This window comes from Lagenorhynchus albirostris, chromosome 15 (genome assembly GCF_949774975.1).
Source record: "Lagenorhynchus albirostris chromosome 15, mLagAlb1.1, whole genome shotgun sequence".
NCBI lineage: Eukaryota > Metazoa > Chordata > Mammalia > Artiodactyla > Delphinidae > Lagenorhynchus > Lagenorhynchus albirostris.
In genome coordinates this window covers 1,799,883-1,824,096 of record NC_083109.1, presented here as the reverse complement: position 1 = coordinate 1,824,096, position 24,214 = coordinate 1,799,883, and the positions used below count along the sequence as shown (strand labels likewise).

General features: G+C 52.7%; 1 protein-coding gene across 11 annotated transcripts in view; it reads left to right on the top strand.

Annotated features, from left to right (window-relative positions):
* The window catches only part of OSBPL2 (oxysterol binding protein like 2), a 46,152-nt gene that overhangs the window by 5,763 nt on the left and 16,175 nt on the right, over positions 1 to 24,214 (top strand). For 8 of the 11 annotated variants that reach the window (XR_009535028.1, XR_009535029.1, XR_009535027.1 and 5 more), the window contains exons 2-7: positions 11,527 to 11,697; positions 15,730 to 15,936; positions 16,031 to 16,139; positions 18,266 to 18,341; positions 22,736 to 22,870; positions 23,497 to 23,594. Coding sequence is in view for 8 of the 11 variants with exons in the window: in XM_060122188.1 (XP_059978171.1) it covers positions 11,661 to 11,697; positions 15,730 to 15,936; positions 16,031 to 16,139; positions 18,266 to 18,341; positions 22,736 to 22,870; positions 23,497 to 23,594 (662 nt within the window). In the remaining 3 variants the exon portion in view is untranslated. Of the gene's footprint in view, positions 1 to 11,526; positions 11,698 to 15,729; positions 15,937 to 15,994; positions 16,140 to 18,265; positions 18,342 to 22,735; positions 22,871 to 23,496; positions 23,595 to 24,214 lie in introns of all 11 variants that reach the window. The other 3 variants (XM_060122190.1, XM_060122189.1, XM_060122191.1) reach the window with 3 other exon arrangements.

Genomic DNA, 24,214 nt, shown 5'->3' with positions numbered 1-24,214 from the left:
TCTGAACACGGGCCCAGAGGCTATGGACGGGCTCCCTGTTCAGAGCCCTCTCACCCACTCCCCAGGCTGCATTCAAACCACTCTGCTTTACTCTGGGTTCCAGAATGATGAGGTTGATTCGGACAAACGCGTCTGCACCAAAGAACATCCATTCATCTCATGCGGTACTTGTTCGCAGTGCTCTGTGCCGGGTTGTAAAAGCGTGTTCCTCGACATGTGTGCTACGTCTTCGGTGCTCACTGTTGCATAGGAAGCAGTTGGTTCGGGGTGGGGGCGTGGCACGGGGCTGGAGGGAGTCTGTCGTGGGCGAGGATGTGGGTGGGGCTCTAGGCTCCTGCCAACTCCCGGCAGGAAGTGTGGCTCCCGTGGCCGCTCCCGGGGCCGGGCTGGTTGCCCTGTGCCTGCCCTTCAAGGCCTCCCCATTGGCGTGGAGTATGGCAAACAGTGGGCGATTAATGCAGTTGTTTACACAGCAGGAGGTTCCTTTACCTTCCTCAGGTCTGGAAACTTGCAGTTTCTTGCCCGAACCCCTAAGCACGTTGGCCAGTCCCTGTGCTGACTGTAACCTGCTCGCTGGCGGGGATGAGATGGGAGGCCTTCCGGGGCTAGGCTGCCCCGGCCCCCGACGCTGACACCCACCCTCAGGGAAGAAGCGTTACGTTCCCCGAAGCATCAGGCAGCTGATGTCGTGATGAAGATCACGCAGCCCTGCAGAAGGCCGGTGCTCTTAAAGCTGCAGGGACAGAAAGCACACGTTTACTTGTTTTGCCCTCAAAATGGCGCCTCCTGCACAACTGGGCTGAACCGGATTCCGCTCGAGTGTAAGGAACCGGTGTCCAAAAGGCCACTCGATGCCTCCCCGGGGGCACCGAGACACGCGTGCGCGGGCGCTCCGCAGACGATGGCCACCCTTCCAAGAGGCTTTGCTGGGAGTAGAGTCGGGGCATTTATGTGATTCCACCAGCAAGCTTTTACAGACACAGGAATATGAAGGCCTGATCTTCCTTCAGCAGCCAGCAAAATGCACATTCAGGGAGTGCACGGTGAGAAAGCCAGGGTGGCTTTGGGCATAAGAATAAAGGGCAGGCTTGGCCTGATGCCCTTCTCTGCGCTCCATCCGTGGCTGGCCGTGGAAGGCTGCGGAGACCGGGCCAGCCCTGCTGCCGCCGCCTGGACTTGTGCGCGGAGGCCAAGCACCGCCGGCTCCGCCTGCCGCCTCCTTCCCACGTTCCTCCCTCTGCTTGGTGGGGCCACTGGAGCTTCCTAGGGCCCCCGTGGTGTCCCAGCCCAGTGAGGCCCTAGAGCGCTCTGTCCAGGATGGACGCCACCTGCCACCTGTGGGCAGTTGAAGTGGAAGAAATTCAACTGGGTCGCATCACAGAGAAAGAAGCATTGGCTTCCTCTCCACTTGATTCAAATGCTTAAGGTCACCCGCGGCCAGTGGCCACTGCCCTGGGCAGAGCACGTCCGAGCATTTCCAGCATGGCCGGAGGATCTGCAATGCGGCTCTGGAATCTGTACAGGTTGAGTGTTTGTTTCCAGTTAAGTTTTGTTCTTTTTGTTTTGTTTTTTTTTTTTGTGGTACGCGGGCCTCTCACTGCTGCGGCCTCTCCCGCTGCGGAGCACAGGCTCCGGACGCGCAGGCCCAGCGGCCATGGCCCACGGGCCCAGCCGCTCTGCGGCACGTGGGATCCTCCTGGACCAGGGCACGAACCCGCGTCCCCTGTATCGGCAGGTGGACCCCCAACCACTGCGCTACCAGGGAAGCCCCAGTTTTGTTCTTTTACAAAAGAAAGAAAGTGGGCACCATGGCATGGTGGGCGTGACTAGGATAGGGGTCGTTAGGCATCCAGGTGGGCTTACTTTGCAAAGTTGACATCTCAAAACTGAAACACTGAAACAGTCAGTGACCATGGAGGTGGTGTGGCCAGGAAGCACTGTCCTCCCTCAGTGGCACTGCCCCGTGGAGAGGGTGAGGCCTCCTGGAGGCCCCAGGGCTGGTGGTGGCCCCGGGCCTCGTGCCTTTCCTGGGAGCGGCCGGGTTGGGAGAGCCTCCCCAGGCCGGCGCTGTCCTCAGGGTGTGTTCCCATCACCTAGCAGCCTCGGTTTCACTTTTCCCAATTTAATTTTCCCATCCCCATCCTTCAGTTCTTAATTCCTCCTGATAATAATTGTGTCCATTGCGTGTTAAACTCAGTGGTTTTCACACTCAGAAGTGACACTGGTTCCACATTTTTGGTGGGCACCCCAGCCTGTGCGCTCTGGTAACATTTAGGCGTCACCATAGCATCTTTCTGGGGTGTGACAGGCCAGCCTCAGGCGGCGTGGCCAGGGTGGTCCCTGCCAGGCCGCTCCCTGGGAAGGAGAGGCCCTTGGGGAGGCGCCAGTGCCTTTGGTTTGCTCTGTCACTGGCCCGTGGCACGCTGCTGCCGTCTGCACTGTGCACGGGCCTGTCTGCTTCTGGGACGGGTTTGGCCTTGACCTTGAGAGCTGTGGGGCAGCGAGGGTCTTACGGGTGGACCGCGCTCTCGAGGGCTGCTGCTTGCTTGCTTCTGTCTCTGACTCGTTCTTGATGGGAACCCAGTTTTCTGCATCTGGTGGGTTGAGCAAGTGTCCGGTTAGTGAAGCTTGCCTCTTGGCTGAGGCCCTGGCCATGTCTCACCTGCAGTTCTTTGGGGGCACCTGCTCTGTGACCGCCCTCTGAGTGTGACCTCTGTGGGGGAGGGGGGTGGGACCAGACTTCGTGGAATCTTCTCTGCGGGTCTCCTGGCCAGTTCTTCCACGCCCTGTTCCTCAGTTTCCAAACCCGCCTCCCGCCCTGAGCCACGGCCCTCATAGCTCTTCAGCTCCCTGATCTCACTTGGCCAGTTGCCTTTCCTGGTGGAAATGGGCTGCAAAGTTTATGCTGCATTACACTGAACGTTAGAAGGAGAAACATACCCTGAGGTTTGAGTGTTGGATGGGGTTTGGGCCCTTCTGAGCGAGAGTCTGTCATTTGAGAATCTATCAAAGTTCCCAGTGGAACTTTTCCTTTCCAGAGTACTGCTGCGTAAGCTTGGCACCCAGAGCGTGGAGCTCTGTGCATAATTGTTCATTTCTTGTTTGTCCTACTTGCTAATGTATTTTTTTCCAATTAAAAAATTCGGGACTTTCCTGGTGGCGCAGTGGTTAAGAATCCGCCTGCCAATGCAGGGGACACGGGTTCGAGCCCTGGTCCGGGAAGATCCCTGGTCCGGGAAGATCCCACATGCCGCAGGGCATTTAAGCCCGTGCACCACAACTACTGAGCCTGCGCTCTAGAGCCCGCGAGCCACAACTACTGAAGCCCGTGAGCCACAACTACTGAAGCCCACGCACCACAACTCCTGAAGCCCACGTGCCTAGAGCCTGTGCTTCACAACAAGAGAAGCCACCGCAAGGAGAAGCCTGTGCACTGCAACAAAGAGTAGCCCCCGCTCGCCACAACTAGAGGAAGCCTTCGCGCAGCAACGAAGACCCAACACAGCCAAAAATAATTAAAAATAAAATGAGAAAAAAAATTTTTTAATTGTGGTAAAATACACATAGCATAAAAATTACCATCTTGACCATGTTAAAGCGTGCAGTTCAGTGGTTGTATATACAGCCATCACCACCGTCCATCCCCATCGCTCTTTTCATCTTGTAAAATGGAAACTCTTTACCCATTAAACACCAAGTCCCCACCCCCTCCCCCAGCCCCTGACAACCACCTTCTGCTTTCTGCCTCTATGAATTTGACTCCTCCAGGGACCTCAGATAAGTGGAATCACACAATATTTGTCTTTCTGTGTCTGGCTTATCTCACCGGTCAAAATGCCCTCAAGGTTCATCTGTGCTGTAGCATAGTACAGGACTTTCTTCCTTTTTAAGGCTGAATAATATTCTACTGTATGTCTAGACCACATTTTGCTTATCCTTTTGTTTGTGGATGGACACTTGGGTTGCTTCCATGTTTTAGCTATTGTGAATAATGCTGCTGTGAACTTGGGTGCACAAATATCCCTTCGAGACCTTGCTTTCAATTCTTTTGGGTATATACCCAGAAGTGGAATTGCTGGATCACATGGTAATTCTATTTTTAATTTTTTGAGGAACTGCCCTACCGTTTCCCACAGCAGCTGTACCATTTTACATTCTTACCAACAGTGCACAAGGGTTCCTGTTTCTACATATCCTCACCAAGACTTGTTATTTTCTGTGGTTTTCTTTTTTTTTTTTGATAGTAGCCATCCTAATGGGTGTGAGATTGTATCTCATTATGGCTTTGATTTGCATTTCCATGATGTTTAGTGAGTTGAGCATCTTTTCATGTGCTTATTGGCCATTTGTATATATGTTCTTTGGTGAAATGTCTATTTAGGTCTTTTGCCCATTTTTGAATCCGCTCGTTTGTTTTCTGTTATTGAGTGTTAGGAGTTCTCTATATATTCAGGATATTAATCTGTTGTCAGATGTATGATTTGCGAATATTTTCTCCCATTCTGGGGTTGCCTCTGTACTCTGTTGATAGTATCTGACGCACAGATTTTTAAATTTTTCATAAAGTCCAGTTTGTCTAATTTTTTGTTAATTGCCTCTGCCTTTGGTGTCTTATCCAAGAAATCATTGCCAAATCCAAAGTTGTAAAGGTTTTGCCATATGTTTTCCTCTAAGAGTTTTTTAGTTTTAGATCTTACATTTAGGTCCTTGATCCATTTAGAGTTAATTTTTGTATATGGTGTAAGATAGGGTCCTACTTCATTCTTTTGCATGTGGATATCCAGATTCCCAGCACCATTTGTTGAAGACACAGCCCTTTCCTTCTTGAATGGTCTTGACACACCTGTCACAAATCACTTGATGGTATATGTGAGAGTTTATTTCTGGGCCCCCTCTTCTTTTCCATTGGTCTTTGTGCTAGTACCACATTGTTTTGATTACTGTAGTTTTGTAGTAAGTTTTGAAATCAGGAAGTGTGAGTCTTCTGGCTTTGTTCTCCTTTCTTCAAGATTGTTTTGGCTATTCAGGGTCGAGATTACATACGAATTTTAGAATGGATGTTTCTGTCTCTGCAAAAAACATCATTGGGGTTTGATGGGGATTGTATTGAATCTGTAGATTGCTTTGTGTGGTATTGACATCTTTTTTTTCTTTTTTTTAAATTGGAGTACAGTTGCTTTACAATGCTGTGTTAGTTTCTGCTGTGCCACGAAGTGAATGAAGCAGCTATGTGTATACCTATATCCCCTCCCTCTTGGACCTCCCTCCCACCCCCCAACCCACCCATCCAGGTTGTCACAGAGCACGGAGCTGAGCTCCCTGTGCGATACAGCAAGTTCCCACTAGCTATCAGTTTTACACAGGGTAGTGTGTATATGTCAATCCTAATCTCCCAGTTAGTCCCACCCCCGCTCCCATGTCCACACATCCGTTTTCTACGTCTGTGTCTCTATTCCTGCCCTGCAAATAGGTTCATCTGTATTACTTTTCTAGATTCCATGTATGTGCGTTAATATCTGATACTTGTTTTTTTCTTTCTGACTTACTTCACTCTGTATGACAGACTCTAGGTCCATCCATATCTCTACAAATGACCCAATTTTGTTCCTTTTTTATGGCTGAGTAAGTGTTGACATCTTAATATTCAGTCTTCCAGTCCATGGACATGGGATGTGTTTCCATTTGCTTATGTCTTTAATTTCTTTTGGCAGTGTTTTACAGCTTTCATTGTACAGTCTTTAACCTCCTTGGTTAATTCCTAAGTACTTTATTGTTTTAGATGGTATTGTAAACGGAATTGTTTTTATTTTTTAGAAAATGTGGTATTTTTTTAAAATTAATTTATTTGACTGTGTAGGGTCTTCATTGCTGTGCGCGCACTTTCTGTAGTTGTGGCGAGCGGGGGCCACTCTTCGTTGTGGTGCGTGGGCTTCTCTTTGTGGTGGCTTCTCTTGTGGAGCACGGGCTCTAGGTGTGCAGGCTTCAGTAGTTGTGGCTCGCAGGCTCTAGAGCGCAGGCTCAGTAGTTGTAGCTCACGGGCTTAGTTTTTCCGCAGAATGTGGGATCTTCCCGGACCAGGGCTCAAACCCATGTCCCCTGCATTGGCAGGTGGATTCTTAACCACTGTGCCACCAGGGAAGTCCTTATTTTTTTAATGTAAGTGATGGTAGCTGTAAATTTTCCCCTTAGCACTGCTGTCACTGCATCCCGTAAATTTTGGTGTGTAATGTTTTCATTTGTTTCTAAAGATTTCCTAATTTCACTTGTAACTTTTTTCTTTGATCTGTTGGTTTTTTAAGAGAATTTTTTGTTTTGTTTTGTTTTGGCCGTGCCGTGAGGCTTGCCGGATCTTAGTTCCCTGACTGGGAATTGAACCCGGGCCCCCGGGAGTGAAAGCCCGAGTCCTAACCACTGGACCACCAGGGAATTCCCAAGAGAATGTTACTTAGTTTCCAGAATTTTGTGAATTTTCCATTTTTCCTTCTGTTACTGATTTTTTTAAATTAATTTTTATTGCAGTATGGTTGCTTTACAATGTTGTCTTAGCCTCCACTGCATAACAAAATGATTCAGCCATACACATACAGATATCCCCTCCCTTCTGGACTTCACTCCTATTTAGGTTACCGCAGTGCATTAGGTAGTGTTCCCGGTGCTATACAGTATGTTCCCATCAGTTGTCTGTTTTATACATAGTACCTGTTACTGATTTCTAACTCATTCTCTTAGGGTCAGAGAAGATGTTTGTATATCTGTCATTTAAAATCTCTTGAGAAGTAATCTGTGGCCTAACATATGGTCTGTCCTGGAGAACGTCCCATGTGTACTTGAGAAGAAGGTGTGTTCTGTTGTTGGGTGGAGTTTTGGATACGTTTGTTAGATCTAGTTGGTTGATTGTGTTGTTCAAGTCCTCTGTTTCTTTATCTTCTATCTGGTTGATGCTTGCTAATGTATTTTTAAATTACTAAATAAAATTTATATTATTTTGAACAATTTAAATTCAGAATTGATGTTTAACCACAAAAGTAGCTTTAGAATCTTCACATTATTGGTGAGCTTTTCTTTCTTTGTGAAGATCACACCTACAGGTTGCTTGCCCGTTTTTTATTGCGAAAGAGAAGTAAATGCGCAATTCTCGAGTGCGTTGACCGTGGAGATTAACCCCCAGGGCCCTTAGCCAGCCACTTATTCCTCAGTGACTGGGTCTGCTTTTCTAAGAAAATGTAGAGATGGGCTTGTAAGACTTGAATGCAGGTCTTCATGTACGTGGCGGTGGACACTGCGTTTGGAGCCGGGTCCTGGGAGCTCGGGGCAGCGCGGTCGGAGTGGGCACCTTGAAGAGAGCTGGGGGGCCCTGTGGGGGGCCAGGCACCTTGTGCGGACCTGGCAGCAGTGGGGCGCCCCGGCTGGTGTCCCCTGAAGAGGCCGGGAGGGAGCGCTTGGGGCGGGGCTGGAGGAGGGGCCCCGGAGGCCAGCGAAGATGTCCGGCACAAGCTTATTTTTCCGTGTTTTTCTCTAGAGTTAGAAAAGGAAGCAGCTGACCAGAAAGAGCTGATTTTAAAAAAGAAAGCCCCTTCCTGAAGCGCTGTCTTCATGGGTCGTTCTCTGAGGGCACAACAGGCGCGCTGGAAGAGAGGCTTCTGCTCCCGGCCCCGCGCCGTCCCCTCCACAGGGGTGTGGCCGGATGGGGGCGGGGCCCACCTCGGGGTCAGAGGCCACTCAGCCGGGGCGAACCGGCGGGTCCTGCAGCAGCAAGGCTTCTGAGGGGGGTCAGGTGGGGGGGAAACTGAGGGGGAGCGAGGATGCCCTGCCCGCTCTGCCCCCAGAGGGCCCCCCACCCGGGAGAGGCCCCCCATCCAGGCCTGGCCTCCTCACCGCCCTCTCGTGTGGATACTCCGTAGCAGTGCCTAGTTTCCGCTGGGCAAAACAAAGAAGATACAATGTGTGAATCGCCTGCACTCTGGGTGGGATTAACTCTCCACCTTGCACACGCGAGCAAGTCTGATGGCTGCTGTGAGGCTTTTGGCCTTGACCTTGTGGAGCCTCCCCAGACGGGGCTCCGGTACTTGGTGAGGGTCGGACCGCGTGGTCCTCGTAGCAGGATCGCAGGGACTGCAGCCGTGTCACAGTCCCAGCTGTCGGCCCAGCCCGTGACTTCAGTGTTTGTCCAGCCTGACATCTTACACCCTCATTTTAAAGACTTTCCATAAGTTTGGATTGATTTACTTTTAACATTAGGACTTTTGTTACAGGTGAGGAAGCATATAAAAAAGGAGAATACCATGGCTTTAAACATGCCTTTTATTATGGGAGATTTTATTTTTTAATAACAAAGGATGTAGTTTTTTATTATTTTTAAAAATTGTTTTTTAAAGATTTAATTTTATTTATTTTTGACCGCGTTGGGTCTTCGTTGCTGCACGCGGGCTTTCTCTGGTTGTGGTGAATGAGGGCCGCTCTTCATTGCGGTGCACAGGCTTCTCATCGCGGTGGCTTCTCTTGTTGCGGAGCACGGGCTCTAGGCACGAGGGCTTCAGTAGTTGTGTCTCGCGGGCTCTAGAGGTTCAGTAGTTGTGGCGCACAGGCTTAGTTGCTCTGCGGCATGTGGGATCTTCCTGGACCAGAGATCAAACCTGTGCTGCCTGCATTGGCAGGCGGCTCCCTATCCACTGTGCCACCAGGGAAGTCACGGGAGATTTTAAATGTACAGAGAAGCAGACAGAATAGCACAGTGGTCCCCTGTGAGCCCATTTCTAGCCTCAGCAGTTTACCAGTTCCTGGCCCATCTTGTCCCATTAATCACCCTGCCCACTCCTCCCAAGTCATTTTGAAGAAAATCCCAGACATGCTATCATTTCATCTGTACATATTTCAGTGTGTAGCTCTAAAAGATAAGGCCTCTTTTAAAAATATATTAAAAAAAAAATTTTTTTTTTGGCCGTGTTGCACAGCATATGGGATCTTAGTTCCCCCACCAGGGATCAAACCTGCATCCTCTACATTGGAAGCACGGAGTCTTAACCACTGGACCACCAGGGAAGTCCCAAGGCTCTTTTAAAAAAATGCAATTATGACACCTGTGCCTTTTTTTAAAGTATCATTTTTGTGGTATAATTTGACATACAGTTAAGTTGCACATATTATAGTGTACAGTGAGTTTTGACCTATGTCTACACCCATGAAACTGTCACCTCAGTCGAGATAGCAAAGTATCCCTTCCCCTGTCATTCTCTTTTTCCTTTGTGATTTATTGGTTGAAGAAGCTGGGCTTTGCCCTGTAGACTTTCCCAGAGTCTGGATTTTGCCCACCGTGCCCCCACGGTGGGGTTTAGCACGTTCCTCTGTTCTCTGTGCTCCGTAAGTTGGTAGTTGCAGCTGGAGGAGGGCCGGGTTCTGGCTTGCTTTTCTTGACAGGACCCCTTCAGAGGAGTCACATAGCACATCTGGGTCTATGATAGCACAGCTGTGGGTGGTCAGTGACCAGACATGGGAATTCATCAGGGTTGTACACGGCGATGCCACACACCCTGAGTCCTTCATGGATCGGCAGGAACGCCTCTAAAAAGTGGGACAGAGAGGGACTTCCCTGGTCCAGTGGTTAACAATCCTCCTTCCGGGGGCTTCCCTGGTGGCGCAGTGGTTGGGAGTCCGCCTGCCGATGCAGGGGACGCGGGTTCGTGCCCCCGTCCGGGAGGATCCCACATGCCGCGGAGCGGCTGGGCCCGTGAGCCATGGCCGCTGAGCCTGCACGTCCAGAGCCTGTGCTCCGCGACGGGAGAGGCCACAACAGTGAGAGGCCCGCGTACCACAAAAAAAATAAAAATAAAAAAATATTTAAAAAAAGAATCCTCCTTCCAATGCAGGGGACGCAGGTTCAATCCCTGATCGGGGAACTAAGATCCCACATGCCAAGGGGCAACTAAGCCAGCGTGCCACAACTACTGAGCCGGAGCGCTCTAGAGCCCGCGCCACAACTAGAGAGCCCACTCACCACAATGAAAGATCCCACATGCGCAACTAAGACCCAATGCAGCCAAATAAATAAATAAACAAAGTGGGATAGGGAGTCTGCACAGGAAGGCCGCTGAAAGCCTCGACGCTTTCCTGTCGTGTCCTCGTTTTCAAAAGACTGTGTTGGCATCATCCAGCCAGTGGTGACCAGTTAATTTCTTTTTCAGCATCTCTGTGAACTCAGGGACTTAAATGTATGGAATGTGTTCCATCCGTCTGGCTGTTCACGGGGCTCACGTTGTCCCGTTGTCACAGTGGGAACCTCTGTAGGTTCGACTGAGCCTTTTGACCTGACCCCAGTCGTCCTGCCAGCTTCCTGCTCCTGTAGAGGGACCCGAGTCCGGGACTGAGCCATTTCTCCTCCAGGAAACACTGGTTCCTTTTAGTGGCTTCTAGAGATCGAATATATTGCAGGATGTTGTAGATGGGACCTGTCGTATCAGAGAGGAATCAGAAGCAAGTAATAACAGCTTCTCTAATTTGCCAAAGAAAACTCAACCATCAACTACTGAGTGAGCCTTTGAATGGGTGTTTCCAGAAGCTGCATAGGTGTCCGGTTCTGCTGTGGTTGGGAAGTTGGGAAAGGAAAAGGAAACTCTGGAAGAGCCTTTTGGGGAAGGAAGAGCGGAATGACCTAATGCCAGTTTGTTGCATAATGTAGTCGCTTACATGTGCTCAGGATGGAGCCCAGAGATGAGCGCTTTGGAGGTGTCACCAAGCTCCGTGTGGCCACTCCAAGGACGGAGGATGCATCCCCCCTCGGGACCACCTGTTCCTTCACTGCTCTCAGAACTGGAGGAGAGCTCTTGGTCCCGTCGCTAGGTGGCTCACACAGTTAAATATGGGTCTCTGCTTATTTTCATAAAAAGTCAAACGTTTTGGGATCAGGTTGACCTCTTGCTTCAGTCTCTTGCCATGTATGAAATACTGCACTTCATGATGGGAGAAGTTAATATGCATGAGTTCTACTAAAATATTGAGCTAAAATAATTTTGAGAAAATTTAAGTTGATTACAGTTTATACTGATAACAGCTAACTTACACAGCAGTCTTAATTCTCTAGAATTGAAAATTGGTTTCAGGTTGATGTGAAATAAATGTTTTCACATAACTTTGCATTTATTTATAACCGTTTGTTTCAGCTTCTGGTAAAGATTTGCAGTGGCCGTCAGCGGAGGTGTGTTGGGGCCCCAGCGTGTGGATGCCTCACCTTAGCTAACCTGCCTCTCGAAGTGTCCACGCGCCCCCCAGATTAGTCGTTTCACTGCTTCCTTGTATGGTGTAGTGGCTTTTAAAGTAACTTCAAATGGTGGTTCCTTGTTGACGTGCTGCCCGTTGACGGATGCGGGTATCGTGACTGTTTCCTCTTGTGTGAGATCAGTCCTTCTACTTCTTTGCTCAGATGTAATTGAGATTGACCTCAAGAATGGTGAATGGGTATTTTTAAATGTTTCTAAACCATACAACTTCGGAAAGCTAAGGATACCAAAATGTTTGGGTTTTTTTTCCCTTTAGATCTCCAGTGCCTATTGGATTTTTACCTTAGAAAGTTCAGAGCGTGAAATTTCTCACACTGTCGATGTAGATCCAGTGCAATGATTCAGTAGAAGACCCTCCAGATCAGGCGGCGAGGAGCCTGACGCTGAAGGATGAACGGAGAGGAGGAGTTCTTCGATGCCGTCACAGGTGAGCGGAGGGAGAGGCAAGTTCAGAGGTCGTGTCGTGAGCACGAAGCCCTCGGACCCAGGCCTTGGACGTAGCCCGGGGACATGAGGACGGCCCAGGAAAACTGTATGGAGACAGAGCTGACATGTTCCAAGGCACCAGCCTTCAGTAAAAGCATGTGTCCTATCCTAGGTTTGGGGGAAAACATCAACTTTGGACCACTAAAGATAACAAGAAAGGGCACCTGTGTTTTAGTCTTTAAGAGTTGCCCTGGGGTGTAAATATTTTTATTTGGATCCTAAGTGAGATGGTCAGCATTCTTATATTATTTATACTTAATGATCAAAAGCGTATTGTCCCGTCTCATAACTCTATCGTGTTTTGTGCTGCTTAAAGTCTACCAAAAAATGTACCTGCTTTAATTTACAATAATTTAAAGTACATTTACCTGCTTTTGCAGCAGCTCTCACCGAGTCAGAGTTAGCTCTGTTTCGCTTCTCACACACCACTGAGTGCTGGTACACAGCCTGGTGGGCAGAGTGCATGGCTGGGTGGCAGGCGGAGGAGAGGCGGGCTGGGTTGGCTCACATTTGCTTAGAACAACCCCTCCTCGTCCTTTTCCCGCCTGAGGGACAGATGACCACAGGGGGCCCCAGAACTCACGTTCAAGACGCCGCCCCCCCGCCCCCCTCTCCGTTGTCTGCCCTCCACCCTCCTCGTCAGCAGGGGGAGCATCACTTTGCTTTTTCTAGCAAGGGGTCCCCTTGGTGGAGACGGACTTCAGGAGACTCTTCCAGCCCACGCCTCCCTCTCAGGTGTGGGAACATAGAAACAGCAGCTCTGAAATATTACTGCCGCCGGGTTTTTCAGTGCTAACCCTCCCAAGGGCAGTCAGAGGGGCACTTCCGTAATCAGTGCCAAAAGAGCGTGGTGCCCAGCACGACAAAAGGCTCTTTCCTGAGCACTGTCACTGTTCCCCGGGACACCTTTGCCGTCCCTGCTGGCACTGCTGGCTCGTGGAGCCCTGGCCCTGTGCTCCCGGGTTTCAGCGGCCATGCTTCTCCTGAGTGAAGGGTTGGAGCAGGTTGGGGGATGGGCAGCCCGAGATTATTGACTTATTCTTGTCCGAAGCCCCAGGAGGAGCAGGCCCTGAGCTCGTCGCTGTTTTCAAAGGCTGAGCTGCTGAGCCATCTTATCTTCCGTGACTTCATAGCTATTGTGTCCCTTGTAGATGTGTTTTCCTGGGAAGCGTGCTTGTCTGCTTAACCCGCACGCCCATCAGTAGTCTTTCGCAGCTGAATTCCCACCAAGCGGGGTGTTTGTCAGGGAGTCATGCCCTCGGCCTCCTGGCCCTCGCAGGCTGACCACGTCTGAGACCAAGCGGGCCCGGCCTCGGCGTGGCCTTCTCACCCGGGAGCCTCCTGGGAAGCTCCCTTTCACCTGGGACCAGTGTAGATACTCCGGAAGGTCTTTCCCCAGAGAGGGCTTGAACTGCCTGGAGTGCGGTGTGTAGGTGACCCCATCCCTGCCTCTCCGCACGGCGGGACCTCTCCGCGTGTCCCTGAGATGCAGGCGGAAGAGGCAGATGTCTAGGTGAAAATAATTCCTCGCCTCAGCCCTTTGGTTCCCAAGCAAATAACAGAAAGACGAAAAATATGAAGTCTCCCAATGCAATGAAATACCCAGTCAGTGACTACTTCACTGTTTATAGAATCGGTCTTACTTTGTGACTCTAATTTAAAAAGTGTTTAAACCCAGCAGTTATTAAATGAATGACTTCACTAGGCAATTACTGGGGCTTCCCTGGTGGCACAGTGGTTAAGAATCCGCCCGCCAATGCAGTGGACACAGGTCTGAGCCCTGGTCCGGGAAGATCCCACATGCCGCGCAGAGCAGCTAAGCCCGTGAGCCACAACTACTGAGTCCACAAGCCACAACCACTGAAGCCCACGCCCTTAGAGCCCATGCTCCACAATAAGAGAAGCCACCGCAGTGAGAAGCCCGCGCACCACAACGAAGAGGAGCCCCCGCTCGCCACAGCTAGAGAAAGCCCGTGCGCAGCAATGAAGACCCAACGCAGCCAAAGTAAATAAATAAACAAATAAATTTTAAAAAGATAGGCAATTACTTCCTACAAGAATCAGTACCTTTATTTATTTTCAGTAGTTGTGGCTTTTGGGCTCAGTAGTTGCCACGTGAGGGCTCTAGAGCGCAGGCTCAGTAGTTGTGGTGCACGGTCTTAGCTTCTCCGCGGCATGTGGGATGTTCCCGGACCAGGGCTCGAACCCGTGTCTCCTGCATTGGCAGGCGGATTCTTAACCACTGTGCCACCAGGGAAGTCCAAGAATCAGTACCTTTAAATTGAAAGGTTTTAAAGTACATGAAAAATATGTACAGATTAAGGGTTGTAAAAAGACTAACCCGTCAAAGGTGGGTATCTCTGAGTGATCAGATTACAGATGATTTCAACTTCCTCCTTTGCTTGTCTGTATTTTCTTTTTCTATAATAAACATGTGTTGTATATTAAAGCGTTTAAACTGTTACGTGGTGTTGGCTTCATCAGAGGCAAGACTCCAATGCGCTTGTCAGTGAGGAGCTGCTTTGTTTTCTTGGGCACACGCCAGGGCTGTGATTTAAACGAACTTTCTACTTGATGCTGGCCCAGAATCTCAGCCCTGAGGGAGGTCCTCGGAGATAGGGACACCCCTGCAGGGTAACACCAGGTCCGTAGGACTGAGCATCCTTAAGCGGGGACTGCTTCAGGCTAAGTTTAGACTGGGGATTAGTAGATGTTGCTTTGGGGATAGTTAGCAAAAACTAGAGGTGACAGGCTATTTCAGAAAGCATTGATTATTTAAGAGGTTCATTTTTTAAAAAATTAATTTATTATTATTTTTGGCTGTGTTGGGTCTTCGTTGCTACATGTGGGCTTTCTCTAGTTGTGGCGAGCGGGGGCTACTCTTTGATGTGGTGCGCGGGCTTCTCATTGTGGTGGCGTCTCTTGTTGCAGAGCACGGGCTCTAGGTACGTGGGCTTCGGAAGTTGTGGCTTGCGGGCTCCAGAGCGCAGGCTCAGTAATTGTGGCGCATGGGCTTAGCTGCTCCGCAGCATGTGGGATCTTCCCGGACCAGGGCTTGAGCCCGTGTCCCCTGCATTGGCAGGCGGATTCTTAACCACTGTGCCACCAGGGAAGTCCAAGAGGTTCATTTTTAATATATCCTTTCAAATTCATTGTGTAATAAATCTCAATGCTACTATATTTTGTGCATCTGTCAATATAGAAGAATACGAAGGAAGGTTATTTTTGCGTTTTCTCGAGGAGGCTTATTAGCAGCAGGTTTGTTTATGTTTTGTGTCTGACCATAGTCACCTGGCCTGTCACCCTGGGCCTCACCTTCCTCTCGGAAATGAGGGGCTGTTATGGGAGCCCTGAGCTCCTCGTGGGCTGTGCCCTCGCTGAAGTAGTCAAGGTCATCGATAGTCAGTGGTCAGGAGCTCCCCACCCCAGCTGGAAGGACTTGCCCTGGCAGCCACAGCTCCCGCCCGGGCCTGCTGTGGAGCAGAACTTGAGTATTTTCAGTGGATCGCACTGGCTGAGTCAAGAGGACACACATTTTCCTTTTCCCTGTAGCCACTGGTCGCTCTGGGAGAAAGCGTTCCCGATGCAGAAGGGCACGGAGCACAGCCCAGGGTGGCGTTACTCTTACTCGGGGGATGGGATGGGCCAGGAGACCACACGACTGTATCTCACACAAGTCCTAGTAGTTCACTTTCCCCGAGGTTTCCACGTACGTGGCGTGCCCTCTGCGTTCGCAGCCACCGTCTGCTGTTTCGGTTTCTGTTGGTTGGTTTGGTAGGTTCTGGCGGTGTGTTTGCACGGAGCTCGGTCTTAGAAACACTGCAGCAGGTTGTGTTTCAGGACATGACGTGGAGCTTGACTGCAGCTTGTGCAGAGGAGGGAGGGGTTACAGCCTGAGTTAGGTGAGAACACCACAGAGGTGGGCGCCCCAGAGGGTACGGTCACTGACAACAACAGGGAAAACCTGTCCTAGTGCCCAGGAGCCGCCCCCCACGTAAGGACCTGGAGAGCGTGGCGCTGGTGGCGGGGTGGTGGCCTCATGCGGGGAGCACCCGGGAGCGGTCCTCGTGCTCCGCCTCGACCTTCGGTTCTTGGGAAGAAGCGTTCATTACTCTGGACGTGTCGGTCAGAAGCACTCTCGAGCTTCAGGTGCCTGCTTGCAGAGTGAGAATTCTTAGAGGTAGGCTTTTCCATCTTCCAAGCCCTGCAGAAGTTACCACTCTGCTTGTCTCGCACAGGCTTTGATTCTGATAACTCTTCTGGGGAATTTTCAGAGGCAAATCAGAGAGTCACTGGCGTGATTCATGTGGACACCAGCAAAAGTAATGGGATTGGAAAAGTTGGGGAGAGGCCTCCTCAAGAGAATGGAATTCAAAAGCACAGGTATGTCATCCCACACGGACGTTTTGGAGTCTCCCAGCGCGCCTGTCCTCGCCCCACATCTGCAGCGGGCCCTGAGCTGGAGGAACATCCGTCCCGTGTCACCTGGGCCCTGCCCCCTGGGCAGACCCAGGGCCCTGTTCACCCAAAGACCCCGAGACCCACTGGCCCTCTGCGTGCTCCCTGGAGATCAGTGATGGTGCCTCCTCAGCGTGACCCCCGTCCGGAAGCGGACGGGCGGCCGTCCCTGCCCTGGGGTTGCTGGGGGACTGAGCTCCGTGGGCGCCCTAGCGTTGGCAGGGGGCCGGGCACAGAGCCAGAAGTCGCTGGTATCAGACCCAACTGCTAGCTTCACGCAGAGCCGCCTGCGTTTGACACGTCGACCTCTCACCCCGTGCGTGAGTGAGTTTCGGAGGGTTGTTTATTAGTGCAGCGAGACCACAGTCCATTCTCTCCCCACCAGCACTGCATTGTCATGCAAGCAGATTCTGATGACAGTCACCTAAGCCTTCACCAGCAGAAGGGGGGACGCAGGCGGGACAGCCGTGAGTCAGGCAGGTGGAGATGGCGGCCTCTGTGCCCCCGGCGCTGTTTGCGCCTCGGCTCCAGGGAGCCCAGCTTCACCCCAGATCTCTGCCCTGCGCTGGCACCCAGTGCCCACCTGGGGCCCCGGAGCTGTCAGAGCACCTCCTGCCTGCTCGTGCGGCCTGGACCTCTGCTGTCAGCGCCCCGCACCCTGTAGGCGGGAATCTGGCTCAAGCCGCCCGAGGGCCCCCTCCTCCCTCCCGTCTCCAGCCCCAGGCCTGACACACTGGCCTCCAGACGCCCTTGGGTGCCTTCACCCGCCCGCTCCTGTCACGGCCCCCTCCCACCACTGCTCCTGAATCCCCCAAGGAGGCGCCTCTCCGCTGCTCCGCCCCTCCTGCTTCCTTCCAGCCGGCTCAGAGGACAGGTCTGATCGTGCGCCCTCCCAGGCAAGGCGCACGCGGCCCTGGGTGACGGGGACGGCGGCCCCGTTTCCTCTTTGAAGAGGCGGTCTGGGTCGTGAACAGTAAGGTTCTCCTCTTAGGCTGAGGGCCTGCACCCCTGGGGCGGCCCCTCCCGTGTCTGTGGTCCCAGCCTCCTGGGGTCCCCAGTGCACCTGGCCTGTCCCACGTCGGGGCTTGTGCCATGTCAGGGCTCCATGCCCTTGGCTCTGGCCCTCTGCTCCACCTCCATCTCTTCAGCTCCTGCCTCCCCAGGGTCATCCTTGGACCCCTTTCCCACCGTCCACAGAGCCACGCTCCTTCCTCGTGGCTCCCTCACAGCGGGGCCCGTCCTGCCCTGGCCGCTCGGGACCCCAGACGAGAGCTGGCAGAGTGGAGCCACGTGCTAGTTGCCGGCAGCCTGGCACGTGGTGCCTCGTGAATGTCAGTTTTCTTTCCCATTTCGTCTCCCGCTGCCTTGCCCTCCTCTCCCACCTGCCCCCCCGGGCCCGTGGTCCCCCGACCCAGTTCACTGTGAGCAGGGTGTCCTGTGCCCGGGCTTCCCCGGCATCGGCGGGAAGACACCTGGGGAGGAAGGTGCCTCAGGAAAGACAAGCACAGGCTTCAGAGGGGTTTAAGAGCTGGTTTCTGAAAAGGTTTTCTCTTTCTTTTTCTTTTGGCCATGCTGCGTGGCTCGCGGGATCTTAGTTCCCTGACCAGGGATCGAACCCGTACCCCCTGCACTGGGAGCGCGGAGTCCTAACCACTGGACCGCCAGGGAAGCCCCTGAGGAGGTTTTCTTCATGCAGTTCCCTCTTGGGGTCCTCTGGGCTCCACCTCCGTCTGCAGCCCTGCTGCTGCTCCAGGCCGCTGGCTCACGGCTGCCGGGGGGCTCAGCGACCCGTCTCCCCAGCTCCGTGGAGGAAAGTTGCCTGTGTGGCCATGATTGCTTCCTAAGAGGCCCTCCAAAGATCGATGCAGAAAGCTTTCTTTGGGACTTCAGCGGCAGTCTGGTCCTTTTTTGTCTGCAGGCATGCCAGCATAGAGAAATGCTAATGCTTAGAAAGATAAAAGGAAGACATGGTCATTGTGCAAAACCATCAGTCATAAGTGACTCTCACGTTGGTTGAATAAATACGTGTCACTCTGGTTACCCCTTTACAGGACGTCGTTGCCTGCTCCGATGTTTACCAGAAGTGATTTCAGCGTGTGGAGTATATTGAAGAAGTGCATTGGCTTGGTAAGTTCAGATGGACTCGTCTGAAGTGTGAATCTCACACGTTTTTAATTCCTGTGAATTTATTGCACTACTGGTAGTTTAAGAAGATGCGCTCTGCATAGTTATAAACAGCATGATGTAAAGATAGTAAGGCAGGAAAGGAACAAGTACAGGAGGGGAAAAGGTGGACAAAAGCTCAAGTATTAATACACAGTAGGACACCTTCTGTAGGTTAATCTCTTGACATAAGGAGGTTCAGATGGGTTTACACTTACCTTGGTGTTTCATGATGTGCTCGTAGCCAGCTGGCTTTGGATAATCCTCATGAACTGGGGGGCTTTGGTGGGGTTCCTGGCCACTCACCAAGGGACCGAGGCTCCGTGTCCCCCAGCCCACCCACCCTGGGCTGCAGGCAGAGTAACAGGAAAGATAGTTGGATACTTAGTGTCCAGAAGTCGTAGGCCTTTCCTTTTATGGTCTTTCCTGGCAGTGAGACTCGGGGCTGGTCCTTCTCAGGAGGGGAGAGCGCTGCCTTGAGCAGGCTGCAGCGTGCTCGGCCACGGCCACGTCTGGTCACTCATCCTCGGGCTGCGTGAGCTACAAAAAATGCCTTCACTGCTTCTCGGGTGGTCTTCAGCCCAGTCTTCTAATGCATTTATTTTTTGTCATCTTTTTATCTTGAAATAACTTGAGACTGCAGAACAGCGAGTCTTTTACCCTTCACCCAGCCTTCTGTAACGGCAGCACCTCACATGAGAACCACAGCACTCACTCTGGGCGTTACTGTTAACTGCAGCACGTACCTGACTGGGCTTTCTCCAGCTCTTCCACTGATGACCGTTTTGTTTTTTTTTTAAATTTATTTATTTTTACTTATTTTATTTTTGGCTGTGTTGGGTCTTCGTTGCTGCACACAGGCTTTCTCTAGTTGTGGCGAGCGGTGGGTTCTCTTGTTGCGGAGCACGGGCTCTAGGCGCAAGGGCTTCAGTAGTTGTGGCGCAGGGGCTCAGTAGCTGTGGCATGATGGCTCTAGAGCGCAGGGCTTAGTTGCTCCATGGCATGTGGGGTCTTCCTGGACCAGGGATCGAACCCGTGTCCCCTGCATTGGCAGGCGGATTCTTAACCACTGAGCCACCAGGGAAGTCCCCACCGATGACCTTTTATTAGAGGATGGTGTGTAGAAACCGAGACCTGGGTGCTGGATGTGCTCATGGCTCCTGGGGTGTCACTGCTCCAGGCCTCTCAGCAGACAGAGCTGGAAAACCTAGGAGTGCACACTGAGCCCTGCTTGCTCACACACATGTATCTGTACACACCTGTGATCTTTAAAGTGACGCGTTCAGGATTGTTTTCTTTTAGCACCATCCTCTCCTACGTTTTTGACTGTGTGCACAGTTCAGGTCTTCACAGAAGTGTCTATCTGGGAGTGTGATGAGCTCAACAAGCCGCTCGGTCTTGACTCTTCAGAGGTCTAAACCCAAAGCCTCTTTTCAGCGGAGTGACATCATTGCATTGCGCTCCCCAAGGAACTGACCGTAGGCTGGATTCAGAGTAAGGCTGATGTAACACTCGGGGTTGGACGTCTGCATCTTGCTGGGTCGCACTGCCCCACTTCATAGCATCCATCCGCTGTCCCCCGTGAGCTGCTCATCTCTCCGGATGTACCTCCAGGGAGGTGACACACCTCTCTTCACTGCCCATCAGCTCATTGAAACAGCCACGGACTAGTGAACACGACAGTTCCCGACAGAGGTAGCCAGAATCTCCCGAAGACCCCTGCCCGTCACCAGCCCCCACCGCTGCCAGTCAGGGCTAATCATGCGTCCTCCGCCCCTCCACCTCCCCCCTCCTCCCCTGGTATTTTGAAGCAAATTCCAAACACCTTTTCATTTGTGGACATGTCTTATATATCACTAAAGGATAAGGGTTCTTTTTAAACACAACCACAATACTATTATCCTACTTTTTTTTTTTTTTTTTTTTTTTTTGCGGTACGTGGGCCTCTCACTGCTGTGGCCTCTCCCACTGCGGAGCACAGGCTCCGGACGCGCAGGCTCAGCAGCCATGGCTCACGGGCCCAGCCACTCCGCGGCATGTGGGATCTTCCCGGACCGGGGCACGAACCCGCGTCCCCTGCATCGGCAGGCGGACTCTCAACCACTGCGCCACCAGGGAAGCCCCCTATTATCCTACTTTTGAAAGTAACATAATTCTTTAACATCATCACATACCCACTCTGTGTTCAAATTTCCAGTCGTCTGAGCGTGACTCTCCTGTGTGTGTTTTGCAGTCTGTGTGGGACTCATCTGGGTCCTTCCACCACAAGACCTTTCTGTTGCTCTTCTTCTGAATTTAAGAACTGCTGGTGCTTGGTGCCCAGACCCATTATCTCATCAGGAGTTGCAAATTGGAGCCAGGCTGATAACGATTGCCCTTCTTTCATTACCTGGAATATTTCTGTGATGAGAAAGTCCCCTCCTCTACTGTGAATGTGGTTTGCATAAGACAGTCGGGATCAATGAGTGATTCTCTATCAAGGTGTTCAAATGATGTCTTTGGTTCCCTGGCAGCAGAACTGGTCTAACCAACCAGCTCCCGGGGTTGGCCCTGTGCTGTGTCCAGTCACACTTGTCCGTCTCTGGCTGTAAGAGCCTCTTCAGGCTGGCCCGCGCTCCTTTACAAAAGATGCCTCTGCTCCTTCTGTACCTTTATTGTCCAGGGAGAGAGCGAGCTCAGGGCCACAGCTGGGCCCGCGGGAGGCTACTGGATTGGGCTTGTTTCTAGGTCTTTTCAGGGGAGAGAGTTAGGAGCTGTGTTTTGATTTGTTTCAACGATGCTTCAAATTCCACGCGACAGGATTTATCTAACCTCTTCTGTCTTCTGTCTGTGTCTCTATTCCGCCCAGTTTTTCACGGCACAGGAGATGATGGATTTAGCGCAGCATGTAGCTTGTGACCGGCTGCTGCGCCCACAGCCGTGGCGGCTCAGGAGAGCACGTCTGTGGCATTTGTCGTTCTTACCCCGGGGGTGAATCTTCAGTCCCTGTGCTTTAGCGCCTCTGGGTGATTGTGCCGCCAGGGAGGTGGTGTGGGTTCATTTGTTTTGTTTTATTTGCGGTGTTTAGAGATGGCTTTTCTAAATTTAATTTTGGTTTAAAATTGTAAGTCCAGAGTCAAATCTCTCAGACAAGGTATATTCCAAGCATTTAGCTTCCATCCCCGTGCCCTCCCTGCAGTCTGGAGGTGACCATCAAAACACGTTCTGGTCCCCCTTCCCGCGTGTGAGAACGACGACTGCGTGACCTCCTCCCGTTCTTTAGATAAACGGTCGGCTCCTCTCCACCTGTTTCCGCCCCACAGTGTAGCCACGAGGGCAGAGCTGCTGCTTGTTCTTGGTCACCGTGCTGTGCTGCCCCATAGTTGACTCACTGTGGCCCTGTGGTTGGATGTTTGCGTTGTTTCTGGCCTTTTGCTGTGTATTTGCAGGAGGAACTGTGGGTTAGGCTCCTGCACATGGGGCCGCCGGACCAAAGGCTTGGTGGGGGGGCATGGCTGCGTCCCCTCCTCTCCGGAGGCTGCCGCATTTTGCATTCCCACCGGCAGGTGTGGGTGGCCTGGGTCCCCCCCAGCCTTGCCAACAGGCGGGGGTCAGAGGGTTGGGGCTTTGCCACTTGAGTTGGGTGTGCAGTGGAATCTCCATGTGCTTTCATTTCCTGTCTCCTGACGTGAGCGAGGCCAGCATCTTTCCTGGCTTTGGGCCGGGAGCGTTTCTTTCCCTCCCCTCCCCCCATCTCCTCTTCCCTCCCCCTCCTGTCGAGCCCCGGTCCTTCCTTGACAAAGCCAGCCCTGCGCTGCTCAGCCGTGCTCCTGGGAGGGGCCTCTGCCTTCGTGAAGTGCATTGGAGCCTCCTCCCTAGATGCCGGCTCCCTCGGCGCCCACTGCAGCGTGGGTCCCCGAGCGTCTTCCCGGCCTCCCCCTGCACCGGGGGCTGCACACTTGCTCTGCCTGCATGGTACCTGAGAGCCGGCTGTGTTAGGGGGTCTCACTTGCCAGGCCGAGGAGTTTCCAAGTCACCCTGGGGTGACGGGTGGGAATGATGCTTTGGGACCATGGAGCTGGCGGTGGCATGAGGAGCACACAGGAGCAGGGTCGTCACTGGAGCTGGCGGCCTGGGGGTGCCTGCAGGCTCGTGTGCCGTGAGCGGAGGGCGGGCACAGTGCCCACGGGCATGTGTGCAGGCGGCTGTCTCCCAGGCCAGGCTCCCCGCAGGGCCTCTCCAGTCTCGTCCCATGCAGGCAACTGCGGCTGCAGGGAATGATGCTCGGAGCAGGGGCGGGTGCGGGGGCAGCGGTGTCTGGGCAAAGCCGCCGGTAGCGGTAGCGGTAGCGGTAACGGGTCCTCACCGGCTCCCCCTAGGAGCTGTCCAAGATCACGATGCCCATCGCCTTCAACGAGCCTCTGAGTTTCCTGCAACGGATCACGGAGTATATGGAGCACGTGTACCTCATCCACAAAGCCTCCTGCCAGCCCCAGCCCCTGGAAAGGATGCAGGTGGGCGGCGGGCTCCTTTCGGGGGGAGGGCCAGGCTGGGTGCAGCTCGGCTGCGTGCGGACCGTAGCTTTTAATGAACGTGACGCCATCAGCTTGCCCATGTGGTGGCAGGGACCCAGGCACCTCAGCAGTGGGACACCTGGGAGAAGGGCCAGTGCAGCTTGCACGGATGTTGGGGTGCTGTCCTGCCCCAAGGCCAAGGCATTTGTCGTGGGCACGTTCCGTGCGGGCGTGGTCTCGGCTGCCTGGTGGTCGGGGCTGCAGGGCTGCAGCGGGTAGTGGCGCCGGCACTCGGCTCCTCTTGGCCCCTTTCAGCACCATCACCCCACGTGAGTGTGTGTGTGTGTGCGCGTGTGTGTGCGCGTGTGTGTGCACGTGTGTGTGATGGACAGGGCCTGCGAGGTAGGCCCGGGCTGGGGGTGGAAGGCGGCAGAGTTCCTACTTTCCGTGGCTGTGAGGAAGTGGCGGGTGATAAGCAGCATTTCCCCGGAAGTTCTGCAGTTTCAAACGTGTTACAAGTGGGAGACTGAAAAGGCACCCGGGAGCGAGCGAGCGGGGCGCCCTCACCGCCCCGGCTCCCACACCTGATGGACAGCCGCCCCTCACCAGCCTGTGGTTGTTTCCAGTCTGTAGCGGCCTTTGCGGTTTCGGCTGTGGCTTCCCAGTGGGAGAGGACCGGCAAGCCGTTCAATCCGCTCTTGGGGGAAACGTACGAGTTAACCAGGTAAGGGGACAGGCCCTCGTGACCGTGTCGTGCGTGAGGTGCTTCTGGCGACGGACAGGGGGGTTCCTTGTCCAGCATGGATTTCTCCAGGCTGATTGAATTGAGGGGTTTACTGCAGGTGGGAAGATGGTGCACGTACGAGAGCTGTTGTGTTAATGACATAACAGAAGCCTGGTGAAAAAACCGAGTTGCAAACGGAAGAACGCGTTAGGTTCAGGAACGGAGAGGGGATGCCCGGGAGCGTGCGGCGCGGGGTGTCGGATTGCTGGGTGCTCGTGTTTGGGCGTTCCTGCGAGGTGTGGTTTAAATTGCAGCATCTTTATACAACCAGTGGCGTGTTATGTGACCGATGCATCTTGGATTCAAAGAACCACACACTTCTGGTTCTTGGGTCCTTTATTGCATATGTGTTATTAATGGTTGAGTTTTTCCAATGGAGAGTAAATGATGGTGGGATTTGAGGATGTTGGACAGCTTAGAATGGGCACTCTTCAGGTTTGTAGAGTGTAAGCGAGTGGGTGGGGGTGTGTGTATCTGCACTGGTTTCCGACCATTTGGGGAGGAATTGTCATCTTAGTGATGCGGGCGGCTTGCACACACCTGCCCACACGTCACTTCCC